The sequence below is a fragment of the Lipophrys pholis genome (assembly GCF_963383615.2).
Source record: "Lipophrys pholis genome assembly, chromosome: 8".
NCBI lineage: Eukaryota > Metazoa > Chordata > Actinopteri > Blenniiformes > Blenniidae > Lipophrys > Lipophrys pholis.
The window spans coordinates 19,457,109-19,484,595 of NC_137630.1; the positions used below are offsets into that span (position 1 = coordinate 19,457,109).

The window sequence follows — 27,487 nt, forward strand, 5'->3', positions numbered from 1 at the left end:
TTTTAAAAATCTGTCTCCTCATTAACCAAAACTTACGTTACAAATAATTTATAAATATTAACCATGATAAATTAATATCAACGCATGATAATTTTGGTTAAACTAGGAGAATACTATCATTTTATTTATATTTATAAAATATAAGCATGCTTTTGTTTTGTAAGTAAATCACGTCGAACTGGAAATGCTATGCAAGTCAATAAATGTGCTTTTAACATCGTCTCACATTGTTAACTTCCCTTTCACTTCACTTTCTATTGCGCCTGTGCAAATTTGTTTTCAGAATGTTTTAAAGTGCAATAAGACGCACATATGGGCACAGGGTATGATTTAAGCTAACTCGGAGGCCCGCATTCACTCAGTTTCCAGCGTGTGCATGACGGAACCCGTTGTGACTCTGCCACTCAGAGGTAGGTGGGGTCACAAAGAGCCAAGATGGCTGACTTTGAGGAGCCGCTGTCAGAAGAAGAGAAGGTTTGGAGACACTATTTATTTTATTTAGCGATATTTTCTTTTATATTCACCCCGTTGTAGTGTGTTATACGTTAACCTGGAGCAGTAGTCGCGATTTGGGGGAATAGCGCCTATTTTCGGTCTCCCGTGGAAGTGATAAACTTGTGTTTTGTAGCCATTAGCTTGCTAGCCAATGCTAGTTAGATCTTATATTTGTCTCATCCAATATTGGTGGCGGTTTAAACCAGCAGGAACTGCAACCGGAAACTTTCCGATAGTTTTAACTGAAAGAAAATAATTCCAAAAAGTTGCGTGCATTGCCAATTTGAAACCTCTCCAGGCGGGGCTTGGGTGGTGTTCCTCTCGCATAACGCCAGCTAACATTAGCAGCTAACGTTGATTTGCTTTGGCTTTCTGGGTCAAACAGATTCAGTTGCAGCTCAAATACTTTGTGTTGGCCTCACATGGTTTGAGATCAGGATATAGATGCTCACTGATCAGGCTGGGATTGATGGTGGCGTCCTCCCTGAGCACCAGCTGGAGGAAAACCCCAGATTACTGGGAATGAAAATACTTCGCATAGTCTTTGTCCCTTTAAAAAAAATTTAAATAAAAGTGCAGATAAGACATAGCAGTACTAAAATCAAGAGTGGCAACATTCCTCTGAAAACATCGAGATCAAACTTCAAGTGACGTCCCTTGTGAGAAAATTAAGGGCAAGATGATTTGAGTTTTGTCTGACATGACACACCGTCCAGACTTGTTGTTTCCACTTCAATGGAAGAATGCAGCACTTTATGAGCATGTTAGACTAACCCAACATAAAATCTAATGCAGATAATCCATTTAGTCTTAACTTAGTGACTCTTTCTTTAATTATAAGAGCTGTCAGCAAATAAAAAAAACAGACTTTATTCAAGGAAAAATGTACAAGCCAAAGGCAATTTTGCAATCTGTTGAAATGTGTTTCTATGATTATTTTACTCAGTTTAGATATTAAATATATTTATATAATTGTCATTATTACCTGATCACGTCTGATTTTTTTTCCCCCACAGGTCCGCATAGCGGCCAACTTTGTGACTCATGCCCCTCCAGGAGAGTTCAATGAAGTATTCAATGGTAAGAGGCAGATTTGCAGAACTCACAGACTTTATTGTGGATATTTTTTTTTTGTTGTTCCAAGCATTTCAACAGACATTAAAAATATTAAAAGCATTATTTTTTTTTCCCGCTAGATGTGCGGCTTCTTCTCAACAATGACAACCTTCTCAGGGAAGGGGCTTCCCAGTAAGTTAATTTTCCGCATAGGGTATATAGTTCTTTCAAGAATTGTGAAAACGACTCACTGTTAATAATAATATGAGTGTACCTTTTGTGTCCGTTCATTCCGTCCAGCTCCTTTGCCCAGTACAACATGGATCAGTTCACTCCTGCAAAGCTCGAGGGCTACGATGAACCGGTATGTTTCCCCTTTAAATTATATTCATAAAGGCCAGAGATTGAGACGAGCTTCTTCAATCTCTCCGGTACTACCTTTACAGGTCTTGATCACAGAGCACGGTGACTTGGGTCAAGGGCGTTTCCTGGATCCGCGCAACCATCTCTCCTTCCGCTTCGACCATCTAAGAAAAGAGGTGAGCGATGTGCAGCCATACGAAGGAGAGTCGGCTCTAAGAACTTGGAGGGATGCCTGCGATACTGCCCTCAGTGCCTACGTCAAAGAACACTACCCCACTGGAGTCTGTACGGTAAGGTACACAAATACTGACCCTAATATAACAACGTAGGCAGTACTGTTGAACTATTTTTGCATAACTGCACAGTTTATGTATTACAGGTTTATGGGAAAACGGTTGACGGACAGCAGACGATCATAGCCTGCATTGAAGGACATCAGTTTCAACCCAAAAACTTCTGGTAAAGATCTGCCTCTAAAGTTTACAGTAAAACTTTATGACGGAGATTGAGAGTGTATTCCTTTAAAGCGTTCGATGTTCTGTTCTCATTGTAATATGAAACTTCCCTTGTTTTCTTCCCCAAAGGAATGGTCGCTGTAGGTCTGAGTGGAAGCTCACCATCGGACAATCCACCGCTCAAGTGGTCGGAGTTTTGAAAATCCAGGTCAGCAGACGCGTCTAAGAAATGACAAGACAAATTGAGAAATGTTCAAGGCGGGGGTCACTGAATCCGTTTTTGTCTTTCTCCAGGTGCACTATTATGAAGATGGGAATGTACAGCTGGTTAGCCATAAGGAGGTCGAAGAATCAATACCAGTGACTGTGAGTCCTCGAAGTATCAGACTGAATCCGTGTATCCAGACGAAATCATCCCTCGCTTTTACTAACATGCTGACGTTTTCGTTTCTCCCAGAATGAAAACCAGACAGCGAAGGAATTTATCGACATTATTGAGAATGCGGAAAACGACTACCAGGTGAGCGAATGAGTCCTGCGTCCGTCACATATCTTAAAACGATAGATTTACATACTCGTCTCTCTTCTGTCAGACTGCAATCAGTGAGAACTACCAGACGATGTCTGACACAACCTTCAAGGCCCTGCGTCGCCAGCTGCCTGTCACACGCACCAAGATCGACTGGAACAAGATCCTAAGTTACAAAATTGGCAAAGAGATGCAGAATGCCTAGTGGAGACAGACGCTGCCACGGGCCTTTAACGCATCTATATATACACGCAAGGACTAACCAAAGCAAAACTATATCAATATGGGGCAAGGAGTTAATTTAAAAAAAATTAATAAATAAAAAAATGTTAGGCACAGATCTGCTGTAAGAAATATGGATTAAAAAAAAAAAATCCTTGTTTGAGGGTGTGTTGGGACAGTGTGCAGGGCTGTGCTCAGGACTGCTGCGTTAGCAAAGTAAGTTTCCTTTAAGAGCTCCCCGAAAGTCATTGTGAGATGTCTCGGTATTGCTTTGTTTAGCAAAACTCCAAAGGAACTGTGCTCATGTTGCAGTTCTCAGCACACGGACAAAGAACCAGGACACACAAGGCAGCTGGTAAGAAGAATTTAAGCACATCGCCACATATCAGGGTTTTGGAAATAAGAGGTCAGGGACGGGAGTATAAACAGGAGATGTCCGTGAGTAACACCTGGCGTTGTAACTGGTAACGTTGCTAAACTTACACGGAACTTGGTTACTATGAAGGAAAGGAACAGTATTTCAACCTCTGGATGAGCACAATCCTTAGCATGGCTCTGTAGCTGTCCGTTTGGTCTGAAGGAAGTTTACGAGTTTTCCGGTGTACTCCACTGACTGTACGGTCTCCTCACCCATGCAAGCTACGATGACTGAAATAAGATAAAGCAACTCCCAACGCTGCTGCATCTGTGAAGCATTCTGTTCTCATGTTGGCAACACCTCCATTGCTGTATAGCTTTTTTCCTTCGTGAAAAGGAAAACATATTAACCAAGATTTATTTGCCAAAATCTCTTTCCTATGGTAAAGAACTCCATCATCCCACCCATGTATTCAAATTTCTATTTTAATACGCTGTTTTGTTTCCTTTTTTCTTTTTCTGTTGTTGTTGGAGTCTTAGAATATTGCACTCTTTATTGTGATTATGTGTTGGTCGATGCCAAGTTGCCATGTGAGGCGAGAGCCGATACTGTACATGTTCCATGACTTTGGAGAAGGCCGACTCTGGATCATTTACTCGTTAGCTAGCCCGTGCTGTGTTCAACCCTCACAATATACTACGACTGTGTGCCCAGCAGCTCTAATTTCAAGACTGTACTGCCCCATTCTGTTCAAATAAATGAATTGAGCATCATCGTCAGAATATTTTTCTTTAATGGCACTCAATCCAATCACGACTGACACTGAGCGTTAAAGTAGAAAGAGTTTATTTTTTTTGTTTTGTTTTAAAAAGTTGATGGGATGGTCATTGACTTGACTGCTGACGAAGGTTTCTATTCATACACCGCAGTATCTACAGCTTTGACCGGCTAAAAGTGTATCCAATGAATTATTTGTGAAAGTCAAGTAGCAAAAGACATAGAATTTCAATCCTAAAACAATGTGTAGAACTGTTAGAATAAGTCACAAGACTATGTAAATAGGCTTTCATATAGTTATTACAGTAGTAAGAATCAAACCATAAGTGTTCACTGATGAAATATCGAAGCGATATCACATGGTGGTGGCACGTCGTCCTCCCTGGTTTGAATGAAGGAGAAATCTCTTCCCTGAATAAAAAGAAAATACAATTGTGGACATACAGCGGTGCAGTGCAAAGTGCGCTCTCCCTTTTCAAGATCAGTGTTTTCGTAGTAGTAGAAAAACAGTACATGCATTGTGGAGATCATTCATTGAGAAGAGACTGAAATTTAAAAAAAACATATTTACAGTTTAGTAGTATTTTTGGGATTAACTCCATAGAAACTGCATAAAAACACATTTGGCAGACAGATACAGAAACTACTCACTATATTACTGTGATCGCTGGGTTTGCCTACTTCTACATCCATGTATTTTAGACCTTCCTCTGTTTTGATTGTAAGACGGGCAGTTGGAGCATTATGGGGAAAAAGAAGAACTGCTGGTAAAATAAAAACCAGTAAAATCCCTTTTAGATTCTTCAAAATCAACAGTGTAGGAATATTACCGAAAATATAAATAATTTCATTCTAAAATTTGAAACTTTACAATAGGACTACAAAAAGGAATACAAATAAGAAATACAAAATTCAATAACAGAATCTATAATATACTCTGTTCAACTCGGTTATTTTCCAATTGTTTCTCAGGTTAAAAAGAGGTAGGGGGTGTTGGAATCATCCTACTGATTTGTGCTCTATAAAGTGTTTTTTTTTTTTTTAGGGTGACAAAGACGTGGCCGGCGGTTCATTTAAAGGCGATGGTTGTTAGCTGCTCGAGGACAACACCAGGTCTGCCTCCTTGGCGCCGTCCTGCCCGCTGCCGCCGTGTCCGCAGTTCCCCGTCAGCTCGGGGAAGAGGCTGGTCCGAGCAGAGTGGCTCGGGGAGCCTGGGGTGGGACTCATCCCCGGCTTCTTGGGAGGGATCGGAGGAGGAGGATGGGTCCGTTCCGAGCGAGGAGGGAGGGGCGAGCGGATGCCCGGAGACAGAGGGGCTGAAGACGGAGACCTCGCCCCGGTGGGGGACGCAGCCAGGTTGCGATAGTCTGTACCAAATGGGGAGCTGCTGAGGGGCGGCAGCTTAACACCGGCCTGCTGGCTGGTGAAGCGGGACAGCACCTGAGTGACGGTGTTGCGGGCGAGCTGCTTGGCTGTGCTGTGCTCTGGCGGGGGAGGGATGGAGGTGGTGGTGGTGGTAGGAGAGAGGTCCCGGGGGGAGAGAGGACCGCCGTGTTGCTGCTGCTCCAGCTCAGCCTGGCTCTGAAACTTGTGTCTGGCCGCCTGGAATCGCTGGTTGACTCCGGCCTGGTACGACGACTGGTGGAAGCCTGGACTTCCCAGACGCTTGGCGAGAACGGGGGAGGAGATGGGGGAGGAGGAGAGGGAGGACGACGCTGTGCTGGAAGGGGAGTGAGGGTTGGGATGAAGAGGGGAGTGCAAAAGTGCTCCTCCTCCGTTTTCCACCACACTTCCATTCTCTGCTCCTTTCCCCTCCTGTGGCAGTTCTGTGTCTTTATGATGGCCGTTGACCCTCGGTAGTGAGCCCGACCTTGGCGCGACGGTTACCTTCCCATCCGGCTCAGTTTGAACTGACGTGCAAGCAGCTCCCATCTTGGACTGTGTCTCCGTCACCTCCGCCACGGCTTCTTTAACTCCCTCTCGGCACGTTTTGGGTTCAACCAGCCTCCTCTTCAATTCGTCCACCTGCCTTTCAAGCTCTCTGCTCCTCTCCTCCACTTTGATGAGCCTGGCTCTCATCTCGTCTCGCTCCGTGTCGAATTCAGCCAGCTGCCTCTCCGCCTTGGTCTCCAGCTGGGCTGCTCTGCTCTTCTCCTTCTCCAGGATCGCCCGGAGCTTCTCCAGGGTGCTGCTCTCCTCTTGCAGCAGCAGGTGGAGGTGGGAGACCTTCTGCGCCTCCTCCTGAGCCTGGCTGCTGGCTTTCTGGAGCTCCAGAGACAGAGTGGAGGAGAGCTGTTGCTGCTGGGACAGCGACTCCTCCACCCTGCTCACAACGTGCGCTTGTTCCTTCTCTAACCTTTGGACTGTCGCGTGCTCGACCTCCAACTAGGAAGAGAATGAAAGGAAAGACATGTCAGGACAGAAATGGCCACAAGGTGGCAAAATAGCACTATTGTGCTACATCAGCACCAAACCGAAATAAGACCCTTCAAACAATAGTTTTCTCCGAATTTGAGGTAAATGCATGCTAAATTACATGTGTTCATTTATAACCTGCATCTATTAAATGTTTCCACTGCAATGATGAATAAAAATGTGGGCGAAGTCTCTCCAACACTTAATTATTGATTAAAATGCTTGCTTTATGCATTTTTTATGGCAGCTTCAGTGTAGCTCCAAGTGTCAAAACATTTGTGTTGAAACTTTTATCAGCTCTGCTTGTTTCTAATAGACTTAATTTAAGTCACGCAGACAGATCAAAATAGATGAGACGTGTCTCCCCTGGAAGTTGGTGGAGACGGGAACTGTTGTTTCACCTTGTTTACGAATAATTTGCTTGCAAAGCATATTTATGGAAAGTTCCCTTCGCCTTGAGGTCATCACAGGGTGACTGCTGCTTCAAAAGCTTTGATGAATATTTGGAGGAAATAGGAGGTGTTGAACTACAATTGTGTGTATATGGCTTGTGCACACAGAGAAAAAAAAAAACCAATGACAGGAAAGCCTGAGGAAGACTGGGGGACATTCAGGAACCCTTTCTTACATAATGTCCTCATGTTTAGATGTGTGTAGTAGTTGAGTGTGTGTGTGTGTGCGGCGGCTGACCTTGCATTAGACATGGACATCTATTATCTCAGGTTTCCTGAGGCCATAAAGCCCCACGGCTGCTGGACAACTAAACAATGGCCTCTTCCTCATCTGTTTCCCATCCAGCCGCTCTGTGCTTGCAGCCCCTGTGTGCGTCTACACTTTTTACAGGCCGAGCCCTTTCCACCTACTGCGTTACACAGCGCCGCACTGATGACTCCCTGCTCAGTCACCGAGTCCTAAATCACAGCTACAACAATAAAAGAGACTGTGCAGAGCAGCAGAGAGGGGAAAGGGAAGCAGAGCCACCAGATGTGCTCATCTATCAACAAGTGAGGCCTTTTGCCAACCATAAACAGACAAACAGCGAAGAATCTCCAGCTCACCTGTTGCAGCAGTTTGTCTCTTTCTGTCTGCAGCATGAAGGTGAAGTTGGCATGCTGTGCAGAGTCGTGAGCACGTCGTCGTTTCTCCTCCTCCAGGTCAGCTATCATCTATGGAACACAGGCATTAAAAAGGACGATGAGACGTGCAGTCCTGGGTTTTTTTCTTTTTTTTAAGTCAGTAAATCATTTGGACAACGCTGAAGGTGTCCTACAAGTCTGTGGTGTCTATCCTTTAGCACCTTCAGCAACAGACTCATCCACCCGAAATGCTCCGCAGTCACAGATCTTTCCTTTCAGTGGATATCAAACTTTAGAATTCTCAACTTTAAACAGTCTTTTTTTCACCGACAAGTCCTTTCCTGTATATTTACTGTCAATTATTTCTGGTCTGTGTGGAGGAACGCTGTAAAGAAATCCCCCCTAGGATTTAGAAAGTATTTATATTCTGTTTAGTCTCAGGGAAAAAAAAGTAACTTGAAGTTAATTTATCTTGATGGCAGAGTGAAACTTGACTATTTGGTTTGCACAGAGACTCTGTGGACCGTCGTCTCTCTGAACTTGATCCCTGGAGATTCTTTAGATTTGAGTTTTCAGGGCGTTCATACACTTGCTACCTGTGAGCTGCGATGCTGTGATAAAGCTCAGGATCAGCCCTCCGAGCGGCAACGTTCAGAGAAATACATACACACACGCATTTCGCACACACACAACAAGCCTATTGTCCAATGCGAGCCTCGGTGTGACGCATCGCCCCCACACCGCACGCAAATCGGATGAGAGGTCAGGGGAGCTGACGGCGCCTGCGGTGCCCCTTACCCTCCTGTGTCTGCTCTCAGCTGCAGCCAACTGTCCCATCATCCTCTCCTGCATCCGCTTGCAGTGAGCCATGACCAGTTTGAGCACAGCCAGGGGGTTGGGGCCCACGGCCTGGCCCTGCAGATGTATGTGTGGTTCGGCCAGCGTGCTGTGGCGCTCTGCGGCTTCGTTGTCCCGCTGCAGCGCCAGGAATGGATCGCTGAGGTCGTACTGTCCGTACCTCTCCTGAACAAACGCATCTTTGTGTTGAGCCTGTAGAGATGAACATAAATGCAAAACACAGGTTAAAAAAAACAACAAAAAAAAACCACACTGACAAATAACTATGCATCACATTAGTTCATTATGTTCCGTACCAACGCGACAAGGCAGAGCTCATTTTTACGCACGTGGTCACTCCTGACAGAGAGGAAAAATACAGTTGTGTTTATGTATGTTAGTAAGAAGGGATGAGGCCTTTAGTTTCCACAGAGAAGATAACATGAGGCCCCACTCCCCAGGCCAATAAAAACATCAAGTAACTCATCTCAAACATGCTCACCATGTGAGGATTTGAGTTTTCAGGTATACATGTCATCAGTGTGACAGAGACCCGGGGGGGCGTGTGTGTCAGTGTGAGCGCAGGAAATCTGCGCTGAGTGATGTTATCGTTAGTGTGAGCACAAGCAGATGGTCTTCCCCGTCATCCCAAACACAAAGAGGTGAGGCACGGCCGTCCTACCCCCACCAGGGGCAGATGTTAACTCCTCCCCAGGGATGCAGGGGTGAAGGACCGGGGACACAAAAAGAAATGAAAAGGCCTTGAAGGTGCCTCATATTGTCTTCATCTATGACTAAAATGTCAGGGTGATATATCCTGCAGAGGATCTGTGGATCAGCTGCTGGACTGAAAAGTCCTCCAATCCCAATGATGGTTTGATGCCTCATCTCGTCCTGTCCATGTGTCCCAGAACAGTGTGCATGAACGGGTGAATGTGGCTGATCGTTCAAAGAGCGTGGAAATTGGTAAATTGGTAAATTGCACAACGAGTAAAATCCATTAGTAGAAGTATAATATTAGCGGTAGCGGCAGTTTGTTTGTTTTGTTTTTTTTAATTGCTTCATGCGTCTGTTTCTGCCCTCCACTTTAAATAGGACAAAACTTTGAGATGATAAAGTGACAGTAAATTTGGCAGGCAGCTCACTCAATATAATACGCCCCACATTATTGAGGCTAGTGTGACAGAAACGGGTGGACTGAAGAGAAATAAAGTGAAACTTGAGGGGCTTCTGTTGACCTCACTCCTGGTCACCCTGAAGGACCATCAGGAGGTCTCATTAGCTGCATAACACTTTAGTAAGTCTAAGTTTCAGTGGCATGCAGTGTCAGCTGGCAGCACATGCTGCAGAGTTCACTCCACGTGCCTTTAGGACACCCGTCTCCATCTCCCCATGCAGTCCTCATCAGGGACCCCGGGCTGCCAGCCCACCCCCGACGTCCCCCTGCCCCGACACGCATGGCACCGCATTCCTCCGCCGGGTCATCATCATTTCTGAGAAAATGCCTCTCTCAACTTCCGCCTCTCTGTCAGCCTCTTTTCCCTCACAACACTCTCAGACCATGGCAACACAAAGACACACACACACACACACACACACACACACACACACACACACACACACACACACACACACACACACACACACACACCCTGAGGGTCTCCAGCAAGAGGGCTGTGTTGGAGGCTCTTTTATTTTGCTGCATGAACAAAGACTGTGGCCCTCAGTGAAAAGATTACAGCACAAAGACACTTTTCTCAATGCGCCGGGTTTCATGCATTGTGTGTACATCTGAGTCTCCTGACTGCCGTGCTTCAGAGTTTGAGAGAAAGTTTCTGATTGGGATATTTACTTCTGTTTTGGGATTTGAGTGTCAGTCATTGTTTCGGTTTTCAACTGTGGCTGCGTGCATGTATTATGTGTTTTTATCTCAGGCTTCAGAGTGAACCTGCAAGCTGCCGTCATCTCACTGGAGACCAAACTGCCGCTTCCTGAGTTAAAGAGCTATTTAAACACACCATTAAGAGTCTCTCTCTTACTCTCTCTCTCGCTCTCTCTCTCTCTCCCCCGCTTTTTTTGGGATCGTTCTGATCATAATGACAGACTGTGACTTTCCTTTATGACAGAGTACAAGAGGGAAACCCTGCAAGGCTCTCATTTCTGTTGAACTGCTGATGACACTCACGAGAAAGAGTTTCTCATATGTGAGTAATTGACTGTTTTTTTTGTGATGAAAAGATGTTGAAATTCACAGCTAATACAAAAGAATTCCTCAAAAAAAAAAAAAAAAAAGTCAAAGGAGGAAGGATTGGGTCACTGTTGTCTTCTGCAGACTTTCTTCTAATGCATCCCCGCTGCAGTAACAAGGTATGAAGGATAACCTGATTCTTTTCACCTGGAAAAGAAATCTCTGTCAGTTCCCTCCAGCCTCGGGGCACAATCATGCCCTTCTCAGAGCTGAAAGGAGTCAAGGAGTCCAGTTTCCCTGTAATACAATGAACTCTTGACAGCATGGATAAAACCACTGCTCTGAATAGCACCCTACACGTATCTCCTGTTACAAATGTAAAGATTTCCCATCTGAAGATTTAGTTAATACAACAAATGGAAGGAATGGATGCGTGTCCAAATCGCTGTAGAGCAGGGTGTCAAACGCATTATAGTTCAGCCACAGACAGTCCAATATTATCTCTGTTATCCAAGCCAATAAAACAGTGCCATAATAACTTTTAAATATAGAATTTATTTTCTGTGATTCAAAAAACCAAACAATTACTACATATAATTACATCCCCCCCCCAAAAAAGTAATTTTTAATGATGCCTTCTGGTGCAAAATACTGTGAAATGTCCCAAAAACTTTTCCCATAGCTGTTCCATTATGCATGTTTTAACAAATTTGCACCGACAGCATGGCTTTAAGTCTAGTTTGATAGCAACGAGGTAACTAGTTTTCATGGCAGCATCACTGATATCTCAGCTCGAGTCTCAGTATCGTTTTATTTGGTGTGCTCTGTCTGCTCTCACATAAAGTAGTTAGATCTCTGCGAGAAATAGATGAAGTTTATCTGAATGCGCTGTGATGATTCTGCAGACGGTGGGACAAGTTGACCTGAGGAAAGTGAAGACCTCCACATTCACAATGTGTCTTTTTACAATGTTTGATTAAGTGTATAACTTATGCACAGATTCAGTGGATCCTCCTGGAGTTCCTCTTTGGTGATTTCTCAACACAGCATAATGATTTTGCCCTTTTATATGGAAATTCACTTCACTTAAAAATTCATGAGCCGTTTTACGGCGTAATGCAGAGTAAGCATAATTCACCTGTATTCGATGTTCACCCTCATGACACGGTTTTATGGCGCAAATGAAAATTAAAGGAGAGAGAGAGTGACGGGGAGATGTGGGATTTTTAGATGCACACTTTATTAAATGTGTAGCTTCGGTGTGTGCTTAAGGCTCGAGCCATATCCGCCATACCTCACAGCCACACATTAACCACTGATGGCACTGAGATAAGAGGGATCGCAGCAAAATAATGTTTAACTGCCTCAAATGTTATCATTAGTGGTTGGTGATGAAACATGAAAACAGGTGCTTACAGCCCTTTGGTCAGACCCTGTGTTTGGAAGGATTTACCATTTCAGCGTGTGAAAGAACAAAGTGCTTCAGTATATCCTGAGACAAAGGGCTCCGTCTTATTGCTTTACACAGGCGGTATCCCTATTCATATTGATAACTGTCAGCTTTATCTGTGACAAGCACATAGTCTCCTCTTTAGTGCAAACAGCAGTGAAGGGAGGAGCACGATAGGAACCATTTTATTAAAGTTGGATTGAGACATACCAGACATAACCATAAAAAGGAATGTGAAGAAAAACACTGGCCAGTTCCTGTTCGTTCGCAAGCAATAATCACTGCATGTCTGAGCTCCCATTTCAACGATACTTTACTTTGTTTTTATCTGAACATTTGAAGCTTCGAGCTGCACTCCCACGTCGCCGGGATCACTTCACAAACGTCAGCGATCACTGTGCATTAAACCGCTATATATGGGGTTTGCTTTTAGGTAAAACTTCGGCGCTCTTAACAGCACGCCTAAAGCGGCCAGTTATGACGAAGAAAAAAAAATGCTCTTATCTGAACAACACACTCCCGCTGGCCTCTATTGTTTATGGAGTCAGGAAAAGACGTCAGCCTACAAAAATAGACGGAACGTTTTTAGGATTACAGGCCATGACATCAGGTGGGGAAGAAAACAGATCCTGTTGAGTGCAAGCAGCACCAAGTTTAACCACGCAAACAGAATCAGCTGCTTCAAAAACAGGTTGTTGAATTACATGTTGCAGGTTCAAAAGCAAAGATCTCAGGTGTCAGTGGATGTCGGTATTTGTTTGAACGATTTCCTCACTTAGTGTCTCAAAAAGATCCGGGAAATAAAACCTCCCACATTCTCACACATATCAATGTCTTTCAAGAGATTAATTTGAGCTACAGGAAACTTCTCTAATTCTGGGTTTATCCTATTAAAGCCCCACAGACGGGCTGTAACAATGGAATTACTTCCTGTCTAGATATAGGCGATCAAAAGAAATGCCACTCCTCTTGGAATGCCGGACCTGTTTCTGGTGTCACACTCTCAGGAATGTTCCCTCTAGCAAAACTGTGCTCATCTGTCTCAGTAGTAATGGGATCCAAAAAAAAAACGGTGGGATCAAGAATCTGTAGAGACAAGTCTCGCAGGTGACGCCATCTCATCTCGTGAGCAAACACTGAGGCGATTCCACGTCTCCCAAGGGTGAAGGAAGGGTTAAAAACTGAGCAAACGCGGTTGTCCTGAGCAATCAAAAGGCATCCCAAGTACTCTCTGCAAGGAGGTGGAGAACACGTCAGACGCTCCTTCACTTGTCCTCACAGACTGTAAACACTATTGGCACACACGAAGTGTGTTAAATTGTGTTAGCTGACAAGGCTGAATGGAAGTTAAAGAAGAACAGTGTTATACAGATTAAATGCTACCTTGTGAATAAATCAGAGAGGGAAGCCAACCAGCCAAGTCACAGGGAGACAGTCAGTATAAATAGACTTTCTGGGTGTCAAATCGATGCAGAGAAACAGACTTGGACACATAAGCCTGCTATCAGGCCTGGCACTCCTTCCGACACACAATCTGCCCTAACTAACCCAGTCAGTAATTTAGTGTACAGGCCCCCAGCGGGAAAAAGGGAAGTCAGTGATTTGAGCCTACAACTCCATACATCCTCTTCACAATAAACAGTGTAGCCTCTGAGTGGTCCAACGGAGACCAACAAGATGTGTGTGTGTGTGTGTGTGTGTGTGTGTGTGTGTGTGTGTGTGTGTGTGTGTGTGTGTGTGTGTGTGTGTGTGTGTGTGTGTGTGTGTGTGTGTGTGTGTGTGTGTGTGTGTGTGTGTGTGTGTGTGTGTGTGTGTGTGCGGGCAGAGACGACACAGGTCATAGTTAAACATGAAAGACGCCCTTAAAGTGGACGTGTTTGAGAAAGAGAGAAGGATGAAAGGAAACTGAACAAAAAGCCGAGGAATAAGTACAGACAACAAGATATCCTCAGGGGATGAGTGTGTGTGTGTGTGTGTGTGTGTGTGTGTGTGTGTGTGTGTGTGTGTGTGTGTGTGTGTGTGTGTGTGTGTGTGTGTGTGTGTGTGTGTGTGTGTGTGTGTGTGTGTGTGTGTGTTGCCATGGTCTGAGAGTGTTGTGAGGGAAAAGAGGCTGACAGAGAGGCGGAAGTTGAGAGAGGCATTTTCTCAGAAAATGCGCGCGCCCACGTTGACTTTAATGCGAAATGCCGCGTGCATCCGTTTTAAAAAGCTGCCATTTAAGGGGCATCTGAGCTGGAGTGGTTGGAATGAATTTCCTCCAGGCCCTGACACAGAAATGCTCCAACGATGACGGCCTTTCTGGCTTCCTAGATAAACTTCGCTATCAGGCCCTATTCATTATTCAACTGGACGGTCGTGGCAGATACTTGTTCTCATCACAGACTCCATCACTGTTTCAGACAATGAGTCAAGCATTCAGTTTCATCCAAGCATGGAGCAGCTGCAGCGGCCATGAGTGTGAGAAGCAGCCAGGGGTGCGGAGCGAGCCAATTAGACCGGACTCAACACTGAAATTCATTGAAGGAAAGCTGTGTTCTTCACCCAAGTGAGCGAAAGCACAAAACTTAGAAAGTTGGAAATGAAAGTACGAAGCAAACCAGAGGGGTTCTTTTAAAATACAAAAAAAAATTCGGTGGAATTATTGAAATCTGGAAACAAGGCCAGACTATTTCTATATGAGACTGCAAAAAAGACCACTACTTCACATCTCACGGTTATTCAATTCCATTTTGTTAAGCTTTTTTTTTTCGTCTGGTCTGAGACAATGAGCACGGATGAGCATCCTGTCCATGCATCTGTCATCAGTGACTTCACAGACCTGCTACACCTTCCACAGTGCAAACTGTAAACATCTGCATTGCATGTAATCTTGTTTATCCTGTTGAATCCATGATTACCTTATTTGTCTTATGTGTTCAATTGCCTACCTTTTTACACATCATATATTTATATTAGGTATACAATTTGTCCAGCAGCACCTGTAATTTCATTATATGAGTCATATAATGACGATGAAGCTATTCTATTCTATTCTATTGTAGTCTATTGTTCCACTCTTATGACTCAATAAGAACAACTCACTCTCCTTATTACCTTTCCTCACACCGATGAGACAAAGTAGTGACATCATTTTGGGAAGTTTGTTGGTGGAAGCTGAGAATTGCCACTGCAGCGATGACTTTACAGGTCATTTAATTACACTAGATTTCCTAGATTAGTTTCTTGTTCCAGCTGAATGGAGCCGAGCTGACCACCTTCCCAGCCTTCATGTTCCAAGACACTTGTTCCACTCGCAGAGAGGATAAAAGTATGGGAGTGGACTGAAATAACACGAATTAAGTTGAAAGTTTGGACAGGTCCTGCTCTGGTAGAATAATGGGTAAGAGCTCCCAGAATGGCTCCTATGCTATTGTCCCTCACGAGCCGCTTCCTCAGCTTCCTGTTTACACATCCCCTCCCTGTTCGCTCACATTCTTCCAGGCAGTGTAATGCTGAAACAGGTTCATTTCACTCTTAAAGGTTGCAGGCAGACCACAGTATGGACATGATGCTATTGCTCATGTTACGTTAGAATTATGTAGCTGCACTCCTGAAAGTGTGTGCATGGTTCTGCGATGAGCGTTACGGCACATCCCCGGGGGAGATCTGTTGTATGGCGGAGTAGCGCACTCACCCTGAGGGCATGTATGACTACATCCTGGGCCTCCAGCTCTCCCTCCAAGATACTGAGGAGAGTCAGCAGCTCTGCTCTGCTTAGAGCCTCCACGTTCATCTTCTCCTCCTTATGAAGACAGACAGGATGAAAAGAAGAAGGTCAATAGGGTTCTTACTGATGCAAACAAAAAGAATGCCCCCCAACATTACAAAAAGGATTTCATTGACTTAAACCAAAGTAGATAAAATGAGAAGGGTCAGTAAATCATTACGCTGTTCTGTATTGCAAATAGATTCAAGTTTAAAACAGCACACCTATCCATATGCATTAATCCTCGCACCACACAGGACTAATATACAATAGGACTTGGTGTCCCATCTGTGGCCTCACTGGGTTGTGCTCAGGGTTATAAAGAGGACTCCATTAGCATATCTGCACATTAAAGGTGCAGCGGGACCCAGGACAGTCCTCTGCTTTATTCAGTCCAATCAGTCTTCTGTGGGGGTTCAGGATGTTCCAAATCCCAACGCTATTAGACAAATGTGACTCGCTAAAACACCTCTTATTAAACCCATTTATAAGATCTCAGACATCCTGTGCCCGCTTTGCGGTGTCCTGTGAGTCATCGGCTGGGTCCGGTCTTGTCATATAATCCAGACAAAACACCAACTGTGCAGCATGACAGACTCAACAGTTAGTTTTTTTTTCTGTTTTATATTCAATTCAATTCGATTCATTGGGATCTGCTCCTCAGAGACTTTAATTCCATGTGTCATATGTGTGGGCTGTGAAGTCAGATAAGAATCAGCCTGCTGCCCAACCCTTAAACGTTCACCACATCTTGGCACAGATTTGATAACACTCTCAAACTGAATAAGAGGATAACAATGTCACTCTGATTAAATATGTTTGTTCATACTAATCTTTACTTTAGTTGAGTCAAGATTTGCCCTCTGCAAAAAGCATTCCATCTGACTCGGGTAAACCAAAGCAGATCTGCCTGCACTGAAAGTGAAATCATCTCTTTCTCACTTTTTCAATCCTCCTCATGGCCATAAGAGTTAAAAGTCTTCTGTTTACTTTCTTACTGCCGCGTCCCAAAGCACTCTCCCTAAAATTCCTGGTTGCATTCTGTGGCTCACCACAAAGCAGCCGAGTGTGAAACTCTGGGTATTTACTGCCTACTGGGTCTAACCCAGCCAACGTCTTTTTTTTTATTTTTTTATATTAGTTCAGATCTATGGACTTTGAGCTCTGTGTCATCTGATATCTAAAAAATGGCTTCAAGGAAAGCTCATCCCAGCATTCCTGGGATACCCACACCACAGGAATCATCGGTCCCACTCTGTGGATCACCAAGTGGCTGAGATGTAATGACATTTTAACTCAGCACTGGCTGATTGAAACGTTTTTAAATATAATAATGATAATAAATGGTCATTATTATTCACGCTGATCATCAACTGCTGATCATCAACAGATTATACCTTAAACAGTTGTCAAAAGTGAACCTGCATCAGCTCATTTTTGTGTCTGACAGTGTGCATTCATAACAAGGTGATTTTTCGCATTTTTGTCCTCACTTTATTCCTCTCCTGGTTGTATTTTTGAGAAGGGGTAAGGTGTAGATCAGGAGGGGCTCAGTGTGCAGAAAGTAGTAAATGGTGGCTGTGAGGATCCACCTGCCATGCTGGGCCTTTGTCTGACACAAAAGATTGACAATTTCCACGCTTTAACTAAATGTAGTCCAATTGCAAAGAGCCACCGACCTCTCAAAAAACAAATGAATTCGCTCCAATGTGTATAGATTGCCTGGAGCCTATTATGGTAAAATCAATGATGTGTCAATATCACTGGAGGACTCACACCCATTTGACTGGAAGTGAACTCAATACAAAACCCCTGGATTTGTATGCGTTTTCTCTCATTTAGTGCTTATTTTTCAACTAAAAATCTACGAATTCGTGCCTATTGTCGGTCTGAAAAGTTTCACTTGACCATACGAGTAGATCTGATCCCGGGTCACAGACCTGTCAATAGACTCTCTGCATTTTGATGTTGAGTCCACAAAGGGCTCGTCTCCAGTGGACGGAGGGAATCTGACGGCAGGCTGCACAGATTACCAAAACCTACCGTGTGAACCAAACATACCTTGGTGCGCTCTGTTGTGCCCGCATTAATTGTTCTCCACGTCCAGAAACCAGAGTCCCAGCAGCACGAATCAAAGCAGCCCACTGTCACAGCGCCGAGCTGCGAGCGGCGTCAACAACAGACGCTCACTGACGAGGCGCGCAGCCAATCACAGCGGAGCACAGCGGCGACCTGACCAATGGTCAGCGGTGGTGTCGCTAGAGGGCGGGGCCAGAGGCGTTCCCCGGTCTGCAGGATAAACCTCTTTGTTTAGGACGTCCAATGTTAGATTCCTATCACAAGTGACTGCATATCCAGCTTAGTTGCACAATAAATGCGTCCGGGAACTTGTGTTATGTGGTTTGAATGTTTCATCGATTTTTCCTGAACTGGGATTCAGTCATTTAGAAGTCACAATATTGGAAATCGATTGTGACGTGCGTCCAAATTGCTTTTCCTAGTGCACAGATGGGGTGTAAATAGACTCGGGCTGGTAAATGTCCACGCCTCGTGGAGGAACAACGTCCTGCGCCGTCCCTCGTGGTGCTGCACCCCCACTCGATGGTCGAGTGATAGAATCACACCTCTGTGCATGAACCAGTGCACGTGTACTATCTTATCATATATCAGTTTAATGTATGTTGCAACTTTTGTTTTTGCTGCTTTGCAAGGTCACACAGTGCCCAGCAAAATTAGAGATGAAAGCAAATCAAATCAAGATCAAAAAATATGTTATCAGACAGTAAGATGTCAGGGCTTATCTTCTTTACCTCTTCTTTACCAGCTTATTTTTTTTTGCACCTGGTCTTAATGAAACACAAAACAAGACAGACGAGATGCCTTGTTCACAGATCCGTGCCAAAACCGGCTCCAGTCATTTCCACGCAAGTAAAACTTTGCCCACACTCCAAACTTGAAGCATGAAAACTCCACGTATAAAGTCCCCTGAGAGATGAGAGTGCTAACCACTACACCACCAGAGTCCTCAGCTTCATTTACTAGAGCAGGTGTGGCTTTGAATGAGTTGTCAACGGTGGCAACTTCAGTGGATTTCGAGCTTGTAATCGCACAGTAGATGCAGGAGTTAACGCCTCACAGCGAGAATGTCTGGGTTCAAATTCTGTCTCTCTGTGTTTGAAACATTCTTTATAATTCTAGATTCATTGTTTTGCTCTCCTCTGCTGATGCAGGGCCCAATACAGCTTTCAGGTGCCCTTAATATTATTGTGACCTTGCTATAAGGAGCAGTACAAGATTAAGGAAGCCTTACTCTGAAAAGCCTTGAAAAGAAGCTTCATCACCACCTGTGTAAAACGTTACGCTTGGCGAGGATCACACAATGGATCCAATGAAATCAGTGAACTTTTAATGAAATAGACAATGTACAAAGTCAGTGAGATAATCGCCCAGCTTGAGAGGGAGCAACAAGCGGGAGAAAACAAACAGTGATTGAACTATACACACTTTGACTCAAGATAAATGATTGTATTGATAATTATGAAGATTCTTTAGACAATAAATAGAGCAAATCACATAAACAACAGATGTCAAGTATCTTTTGAACACTGCAATTAAACCAGCAATATGCTGTATTTTAAACCCCTGGTGCTTTAGGAAGTGTTTTAATACACAATTAAGATAAAAGAATGATGCTAACTAAAAAACATAAGCTTGTTTCAGTAAATGAATGAATTTCTTGAACTTTGCGGCACCTGTTATAAGTTTATCATTGCAAATTCCTCATTTATATTGCACAATGCATACGATTGTTGTATGCATACTTAAAGACTAGTCCACTGAAATATAGATTCTTTATAGAGTTTTTAGTTTTAGAATAGCACATTTCCAGTGTCTCTAAAGAGGCACTGGACGTTTAAAAATGGGACTTTGATTTGGCTGTGAGCAGGAAAATGTCACAGAAGCCAGACTCCAGTTATTCAGAGTCTACTTGTGGGAACTCCTTGTGTTCTTGGCATGAGCTTCAGCTCCATTGGCTTCTTGAGAGATGTAAATATATTGTTTCTCAACTTTGGTCGAGTCTCAGGGAAAACAAAAGTGTGGCACAGGGAAACTACACTTTACTCCACAATAATCTTACAATCTAATCTAATAAATAACTCAAAACCCTGATGTTGATTTCTTGCATCTGTGTCCTTGCGTGAGGAAAAAAAAAAAAAAGCTGAAGTCCCGAAGGATCTCCGCTATTGACAGTCTCATCATCAAGAGAGCAAACCACGTGCCAATACTGCTTGTTGGCCCCGCTCCAAAGGGTAGAAAGACACGAGGATCTATACTGTCTTTGTTCTCTTTACTGAACCTGAAAGAACCCAGAAACAAAACAATATCCTAAGTGCCTCACTGTGAAAGAGCAAGACTAATGCCAAATCTAACCTTGAACTGCTGCTAATCCTGTATATTAGCTTTCAGGTTTGAAGGCTTCAGGCTCGGGACCCAAAGCAGGGTCACGCTGGAGAGTGCAGACTGGTATCATGACTACGGTTCCCTTAGGAATGGTGACACCATTTGTCTCGACCGAGAGTTTTGAACGTCTCTCCAAACGAACTCTTGATAAGGTAAAGCCTCATTGTTTCATTCATCACCACGTCTGGGTATTCCTGAAATACATTCAAAGTGAATAAGTAATGCATGAAAGTCACAAGATTTTTGGTCTTGCCACTCTTCCATCGAGACTTGATTTGTTGGGTGATATTTTCCCTGACTCTCAGGGGATTGAGTAAACATATTGTACCCATTGCTGGAAAAATTTGGAAAAACCCAGTGCACCAAGCAAACGAACGAGCTGTGACATTTATGTTGCAAACTTGTAAATCAGCATGCATAGTCCAAGCTACTCTCACATTCAAATAACTATCTATCTTTTTTAACCAAACACGCACAATTTTGAGTCAAAACATGCAGGATAATTTAATGCTTCTTACCTAGTAATTACAGCATTTTCACATTAGACACTATTTTTTTCATTAAGTTTTCAATTAGACACCCAATCCATTTTTTCTTGGTCGTATAGTTTTTGTTACAAGAAATACAAAAAACAAGAGGAGGGGGAAAAAAAAAAACGTAATCAAAAACCCCCACACAGACAGCCGTACCTGTAAACTGAGAACGTGAAAAAAGATATTCATTGCTATATGAGCAGGCTGCCTTTGGCTGTCTGAGTCAGCTGATAATAAATAGAGTTGTTTTTCTCATTTTTTTTCTAGTGTATATCTGCGATCTCTCGTGAATGTATCAATGTCAACGTGTGTGTGTGTGTGTGTGTGTGTGTGTGTGTGTGTGTGTGTGTGTGTGTGTGTGTGTGTGTGTGTGTGTGTGTGTGTGTGTGTGTGTGTGTGTGTGTGTGTGTGTGTGTGTGTGTGTGCTCTCTTACAGTTTTGCAAATCTCTGCCTGCAGTGGTACACTGAGTGGCAATAGTGCCATTTCTCTGTGTTTGCCTCAGATCAATTGGGTAAAGATGAGCTTGCAAGCAATGGTGAGAGAAGGTCATAAGAGACAGGCAAGTTATTGAGGAGAGACCACGAGAAACAAAGTGGAAAAATTCATGAGGTCGGTATACAAAGCAAAGGAAAACTGCAGACTTTGGCCCCGAGTCAATATTAAAGGTGTTTTGAGTCACTCCTGGGTGCTATTTAGTTGAATACCTTAACACAATTCAACATTCAGCACAAGTAGAGGTAGTAGTCATTAGGCTATGGTTACATAGTTTTTGTTGCTGTTCTGGGGAGAGGGGGAATTAAGAGGTGTATAATGGCAGCTGGATTGCCCGTGTGTCCTCCAGATGTTGTCTGGGAAATGGTAATTGACCTGCTAATGAAGTCTGCACTCCGCCTGTCAGCACTGAACCACAGAGACAGTCTGTGACATTGGAGAAGACACCTGCCTCTCTCTGACCAGATGACAGCAAAGCTGAGCTGTAATGAGACACAGGACCAACTGACTGGCTCTGTCTGTCACACACAAGTATTCCTGCAGGCACACCTGGAGACATCAGATCCCGTTATACAAAAACAGTTAGCATTTTTAAAGTACCTTAATTAAAAGTGAGCGAGTTTTATAGAGCTGACAGAATTAATTTTGTTTTTTGTTTTGCTTTCTATGTCAGGATCCTCATTAGCACCAGAAAAAAAAAAAAAAAACATTGGCTGTGTTTCTCTGGGACAACCACGCCAACAGTCAAGCGCACACATAAACACATTAACATAAGGCAGGAAAACAAACAGTGGAAATCTATCTGGTAAGATGAACTATGAGGGGCTAAAGGAAGAAAAACAAAGCTATCCATCCTTCTTCTACACCTGCTTCATACTTAGGCTTGCAAATTACAGCTAACTGTATATTCAGGAGGCGGATAGATCATGGACAGGACACCACTGCACCAAAGAGACAAATGGCTATGGGAAAGTTAGTCACCACATCACCTGAATGCATGCGTATCTGCTGTGGAGGGAAGTCTGAGAACCAGGATTAATCCTCCGATTCAAAGGCCAAAAAATACAAACTACAAACAGGAAAAATAAGCCTCAACCTTGGAATTGAAGTGAGGCGTTCTCACCGTGAGGCCAAACATTAGAACCACCACACCACTGTGCAGAAACACTCCAAACTGCTGATATTATCACAACTTCCCAATATCGACAACACAATAAAATACTATGTAATAGTAGACCCACATGTGAGAAGGACGTCATCAATCTGTCTCTCCATCCGTCTTCTCTATCTGGTTCGGTTCGGGGTCGCAGGGTACTAGAGCCGATCCCAGCTGACTGTGAGTGAAGGTCGAGTACAGCCTGGACAGGACAAACACAGAGAGACAGACACTGTCACACCTTCAATAAATTCATAGTCACTGATTAACCTTTAGTGCATGGTTTTGTAGTGCAGGAGGTAACCACAGTACCCAACCAGACTTTACCCGGGAGGTGTGACAGCTAACCACTATAAGCATCATGTACTGTCCTGACAACTTGTGCTTTCAGAGTTTGACTCTTACTTTTACACCTACAAACATGCATGTAGGGGATTTAGACCTTAAAGGTGGCTCCCAAAGTTAATTGCCCTCGTGTGCGGTCAGCTGTGACCACCCCGGCTTGCCTGGTGCTTTGGCGGACAGCCTGGTGCTTTGGCGGACAGCCTGGTGAATGTCACCTTGCTCAACCAGCCAGCGAACGTGGGTGTTTCTGTGCATCTTTCTATGCGTATGCAAGCAGTTTAGAGTGAGTCACGCTGGAGAGAGGTGGGAATGTGAGCTCAGGGCTGCTCGACAAGAAAAAAGACATGCCTAAATCGCAGCCTGGAGAGGATGAGGACAACTGTCAGTGCCCAGTTTGGAAGGTGAAAGAAGAAGTCAATTACAGCAGACTCCCACAGTAGAAACTGTTAGGCTGATATGTGAAATGGGAAATAGCTGTTCACAGCATTTTGTTTTTGGACATTTCTGTGTATGCTCTCTCACCAATTCACGACACGCACAATGAGGGCTGTGGGAATATATTCACCAGCAGAGGGCACTACAAGGTAACATGTGAGTTAATCACCTCCACTATTGTGGAGTTGCAAGTTCCTAATGACCAACCTTTTCTTGAATTTTAAAAGGTCAAATCGTATTGTGTCCAATTCATTCCTCCAACACAATCACCAAATATATATCGACATTCACTCTGAAACAGAAATGATCCAACGTGCACTTTCTAATCGGTGTCCTACAGCCGTGTGCACCTCTGCAGGTTCTCTGCAGGAGGCAGCACCTTTTGCCAATTAGTGTTAGTCCTGTGAGCATTAGTCTGGAAGAACCGCCAGTACCGGTGTCTCACAGGAAGAGCAATGTGGCGGGGTTGAGTCATACAGAGGCAGTTAATGGCAGTCAGGTTGGTGCATTATACCTCTGTGCAGCAGCATGTTCAGGGACCCCTCCCCAGGGGAGCTGAGTAACATTGTGAATGTGTCCCGTCTGAGCTGCTGCAAAGTCACACACACCTGCATCACTGTGACGGCATACCTCAGTCTCCTTATATTTCACATATTGACGTGGCAGGAAATGAGGGTGCACTTTCTTTTTGCTCTGGCGGAGGCAAACAGAAGGAAGGGAAATCTTTATTCATGAAAAACAGTGACACTGATGCAAGCATCTCTGTGAGTGTGTAATGTTTACGCCTCCGATCCATCCCATTAATTTAGACAGAACATTGTGTCTCCTGTCTGGTGGCCATTTTCCGTTTTCAGTTTGTTTGTTTTTTTGTCGTTTTTTTTATTGATCCATGTGGGAATCTACCCCATTTCTGCACCCCATCAATTTATTTTCTGTAACGTTCCCGTTCTGAGCCTGACATGTATGTGTTTGGATGGCGAGAGAAAACCAGGTAAAGAAACAAGCCAAGTATGTAAACTCCCCAAAGAAATAACTTGAAGGTCCAAAACTTTGTTGTAAATAAAAGACCAAAAACTACAGGGAAACTTACACAGATTTACAGGATGCTGGTACACACACAAAACAATGACAAGCTGATTCAGTGGCTTTTAATTATTTCTAAATTGCCTGTCATTGTCCTTCTCACAGCAGTACTTGATTACACACCCCAGTACACTACATGAAACCCATCCTACTGCTGTCAGACACCAGGAGTGGCTCTGTCCACAGCACTGTGGGTGTGAGGGTTGGGGGGGGGGGTTCCCGAGTCCATTACATTGTTTCTTGCCTGACACGTAGAGTCTGATGAAAGTGCAGAGTGAGCAGAGAGGGCAGGGAAACCTTCATAGATCTCTTCTGTAAAGAGCAAGACTGCCAAAACCAAGACTCCATCACCACTATCGGAGGTATGAGCTAAATCGCTGAATCCACTAAATCCACTCGCCCCACATCCAGCTGCTCTACCAAAGGATTTCTGAGTGCTACAGAGCCAGCTCCTTGTCATTCTAAATCCTGGATCCATGTAGTGCCAAGCTGATGTCTGAAACGGCCCGAGGGCAGAGAGCTTCGGGCAGAGCTGTATCCTTATCTGACTGCCTCTTTATGCCCCAATATCATCGATTCTGTGAATGAAGTGTTGACATTATTTTCTCCATTTACAGTTTCATTAGTATACTCGAAGATAAGAGATACTGATATGAACAAAGCTTATGAATATATTTGGAATAAGTCTGAGTTCTTGTTTGTCAGTGTTGTGCAAGTGTGCAAGAAATGGTGGCGTAGTGGTTAGCACTCTCACCTCACAGCGAGGTGGTCCGAGTCCGAGCTTGGAAGCCATTATGGTGAAGGTTGGTATGTTCTCCCTGTGCATGCATCGGTTTTGGCTGATCTACTCTGGTACAGCCTCAAAACAGTCATTTGGTGACACTACTGTCCACATTCACACATTGTACAGAAGTTCTTCTTGAGTTTTTGTGTCTATGTTAATTGTAAACACACATACATACATACACACACACACACACACACACACACACACACACACACACACACACACACACACACACACACACACACACACACACACACACACACACACACACACACACACACACACATACATACATACATACATACATACATACATTTATGCATAGCTGTATTTTTAAAGTGTTTCTGTGACATAGCTTCCCATTGGAGATCATTTTACTTTGTATATTAGAGGTTTTCAAAGAAACTGATCCATTAAATAGAACGAAAAATCTAATGACATAAATGGCCAACACAGGTCTTTAAAGTCAGAGTTTATTTAGGCTGTTAATGTGACACGTGGACAAAGCCTAATGCTAATGGTTGAACTCCTGTTGAACTCTATGTTTTCACCACAACAAAATTAAGAGGTCCACTTAAGCTTCGCAAATTGTACTCAGTTGGAGTTCAGGGTCAAGGACCCACAGTGAGATTCACCAAAAGTCCACAAACCTGTAGAAAAGTTTTCTCCTGCTCCATATGGAGCATAACTCCATAAGGAGTTAATTATGTTCTGAGTTAATTTAGAACTGCTGCAAGAAAACAAATCTGCCCTAACTCATGCATCAGATCGTGGTTGTCCTAAAATAGTAGGTACACAAGTTGTTTTCAACAGTAAGCACTTACAAACCCTGACTTGCAAAAACAGCTCATGTGCTTTGGCTGCAGCTGGAGATACCCGGGGCTTTTTACATTTTGCAGATTGCCCTCTAATACTGAGGGCATTTTGAAAAGTGTGAAAGCTGCTTCGACATGAAATTCCATAATCTCCCCCATCCATATAATTTTATTTGGAAAGGTTCAGAGCTTTGTTTGTTTGTGTGTTGGACCTGAGTTCACAATGTGACCACTGGCTGATGAGTTATGCTGTTTATAAGTAGGACACAGAGATTAGTACAAGTATATTGGCGCCATAACATACTTTTATATTAATCCTGCTATGCCTTAAGTATATTTAGACAGTCCTGTTTTCAAGTCCATAAGGTGTGTATTTAATTAACAAATCAGACTTTAAGAAATTAACAGCTTAAAGCTCACAAAGCTCAATCACAGAGAGGTTTTTTTCTTTATTTTTTATTAATTAATAGTTTCTTAATACCCTCATCACTCATATATGCCCAATTTGGAACTGTGACAAATTGACTTCAGGGTTTTTGATTTAAAAAAAACCAACATATGTGTTTTTGCTGCAGTTGCAGTTGTAGCCGAGGGCTTATTGGGGTCACATTTGCACATTTCTCTCAAATACCAAGGGCATTTTACATTTTACGAGTCACTTTCACTTTAAAGACCATACCCGGTTTTTGGGGTAATTTTATGAAGATGTTAGATTGTGCAACATTTGTTTGTTTAGAAACCAAACTTTGACCAATTGAATTTTGGACTCGATTATTTGTAACAGGGTTTGGTCGGAAACTTGAGCTTTAGGCTTTAGAAATGTTATTTATAGAACTTTTGGGAGGATTTTAAACAGCACATCTTGAGATCTTTCAGTGGTTTCACTCACCTTACAATGAGACCATCGTTGGATCGATTCTGGTGTTTGAGCTTGCATGATCTCACAGTGGATGTGTGGGGGTTTTTTCAGGTTCTCTGGTTTTCCTCAACCCGAACGCCACAATCGTGAAAATGTGCGTTTTTGTGTTTTTAGTGTGATGGAGTGTGTGTTTAGATAACTGTCACAGATGTCTGACCAACACTGCGCCACCCTCATCTCTCTCGCATGTGCATGAAGTATTGAATTCCATAAAAGACTAAGTGTGCGTATTCGTCAGCCTCCCACCCGGATACATTGTGCCTCTCTGGGCTTCTCTCCCTGCTGTTGAGGCTTATTGAGATGTATAGGATGACACAGTTGCTATCATAGTAAAGCCCCCGAATGCGTCATCCGTTCTGACATTGATCCTAGTTTGGGATTTTCATAAATGCACATCAGACATTAAAAAAAAAACACACACACACTTGATACATGTTGTGTTTTTATTATGTCATGAAGACACACATCAATGTGTTTGCACTTGTTTGCGTTT

The 27,487-nt window shown here is 43.6% G+C and overlaps 2 protein-coding genes across 4 annotated transcripts; one reads left to right on the top strand and one right to left on the bottom strand.

Moving 5' to 3' along the window:
* Positions 1-193: 193 nt before the first annotated feature.
* Positions 194-6,867, top strand: capza1b (capping actin protein of muscle Z-line subunit alpha 1b). 3 transcript variants are annotated; one of them, XR_013935534.1, is made up of 12 exons: positions 194-474; positions 1,512-1,575; positions 1,692-1,743; positions 1,852-1,915; positions 1,998-2,204; positions 2,294-2,373; positions 2,499-2,577; positions 2,664-2,735; positions 2,827-2,889; positions 2,963-3,336; positions 3,433-3,475; positions 5,301-6,867. XR_013935534.1 is itself a non-coding variant. In XM_080469216.1 (10 exons), the coding sequence occupies exons 1-10, from the start codon at positions 436-438 to the stop codon at positions 3,101-3,103; spliced, it is 861 nt and encodes a 286-aa protein (XP_080325342.1). In that variant the 5' UTR covers positions 194-435; the 3' UTR covers positions 3,104-4,258. The 3 variants fall into 3 exon arrangements, 1 of the variants encoding a protein (XP_080325342.1); XR_013935535.1 differs by lacking the exon at positions 5,301-6,867 and having other exon boundaries at positions 3,433-4,250; XM_080469216.1 differs by lacking the exon at positions 5,301-6,867 and having other exon boundaries at positions 2,963-4,258.
* Positions 5,299-18,114, bottom strand: cttnbp2nlb (CTTNBP2 N-terminal like b). Its single transcript, XM_080469212.1, has 5 exons — positions 18,028-18,114; positions 15,895-16,002; positions 8,545-8,796; positions 7,729-7,836; positions 5,299-6,640 (listed from the first exon to the last, which is right to left on the bottom strand). The coding sequence occupies exons 2-5, from the start codon at positions 15,991-15,993 to the stop codon at positions 5,345-5,347; spliced, it is 1,755 nt and encodes a 584-aa protein (XP_080325338.1). The 5' UTR covers positions 15,994-16,002; positions 18,028-18,114; the 3' UTR covers positions 5,299-5,344.
* Positions 18,115-27,487: the final 9,373 nt, after the last annotated feature.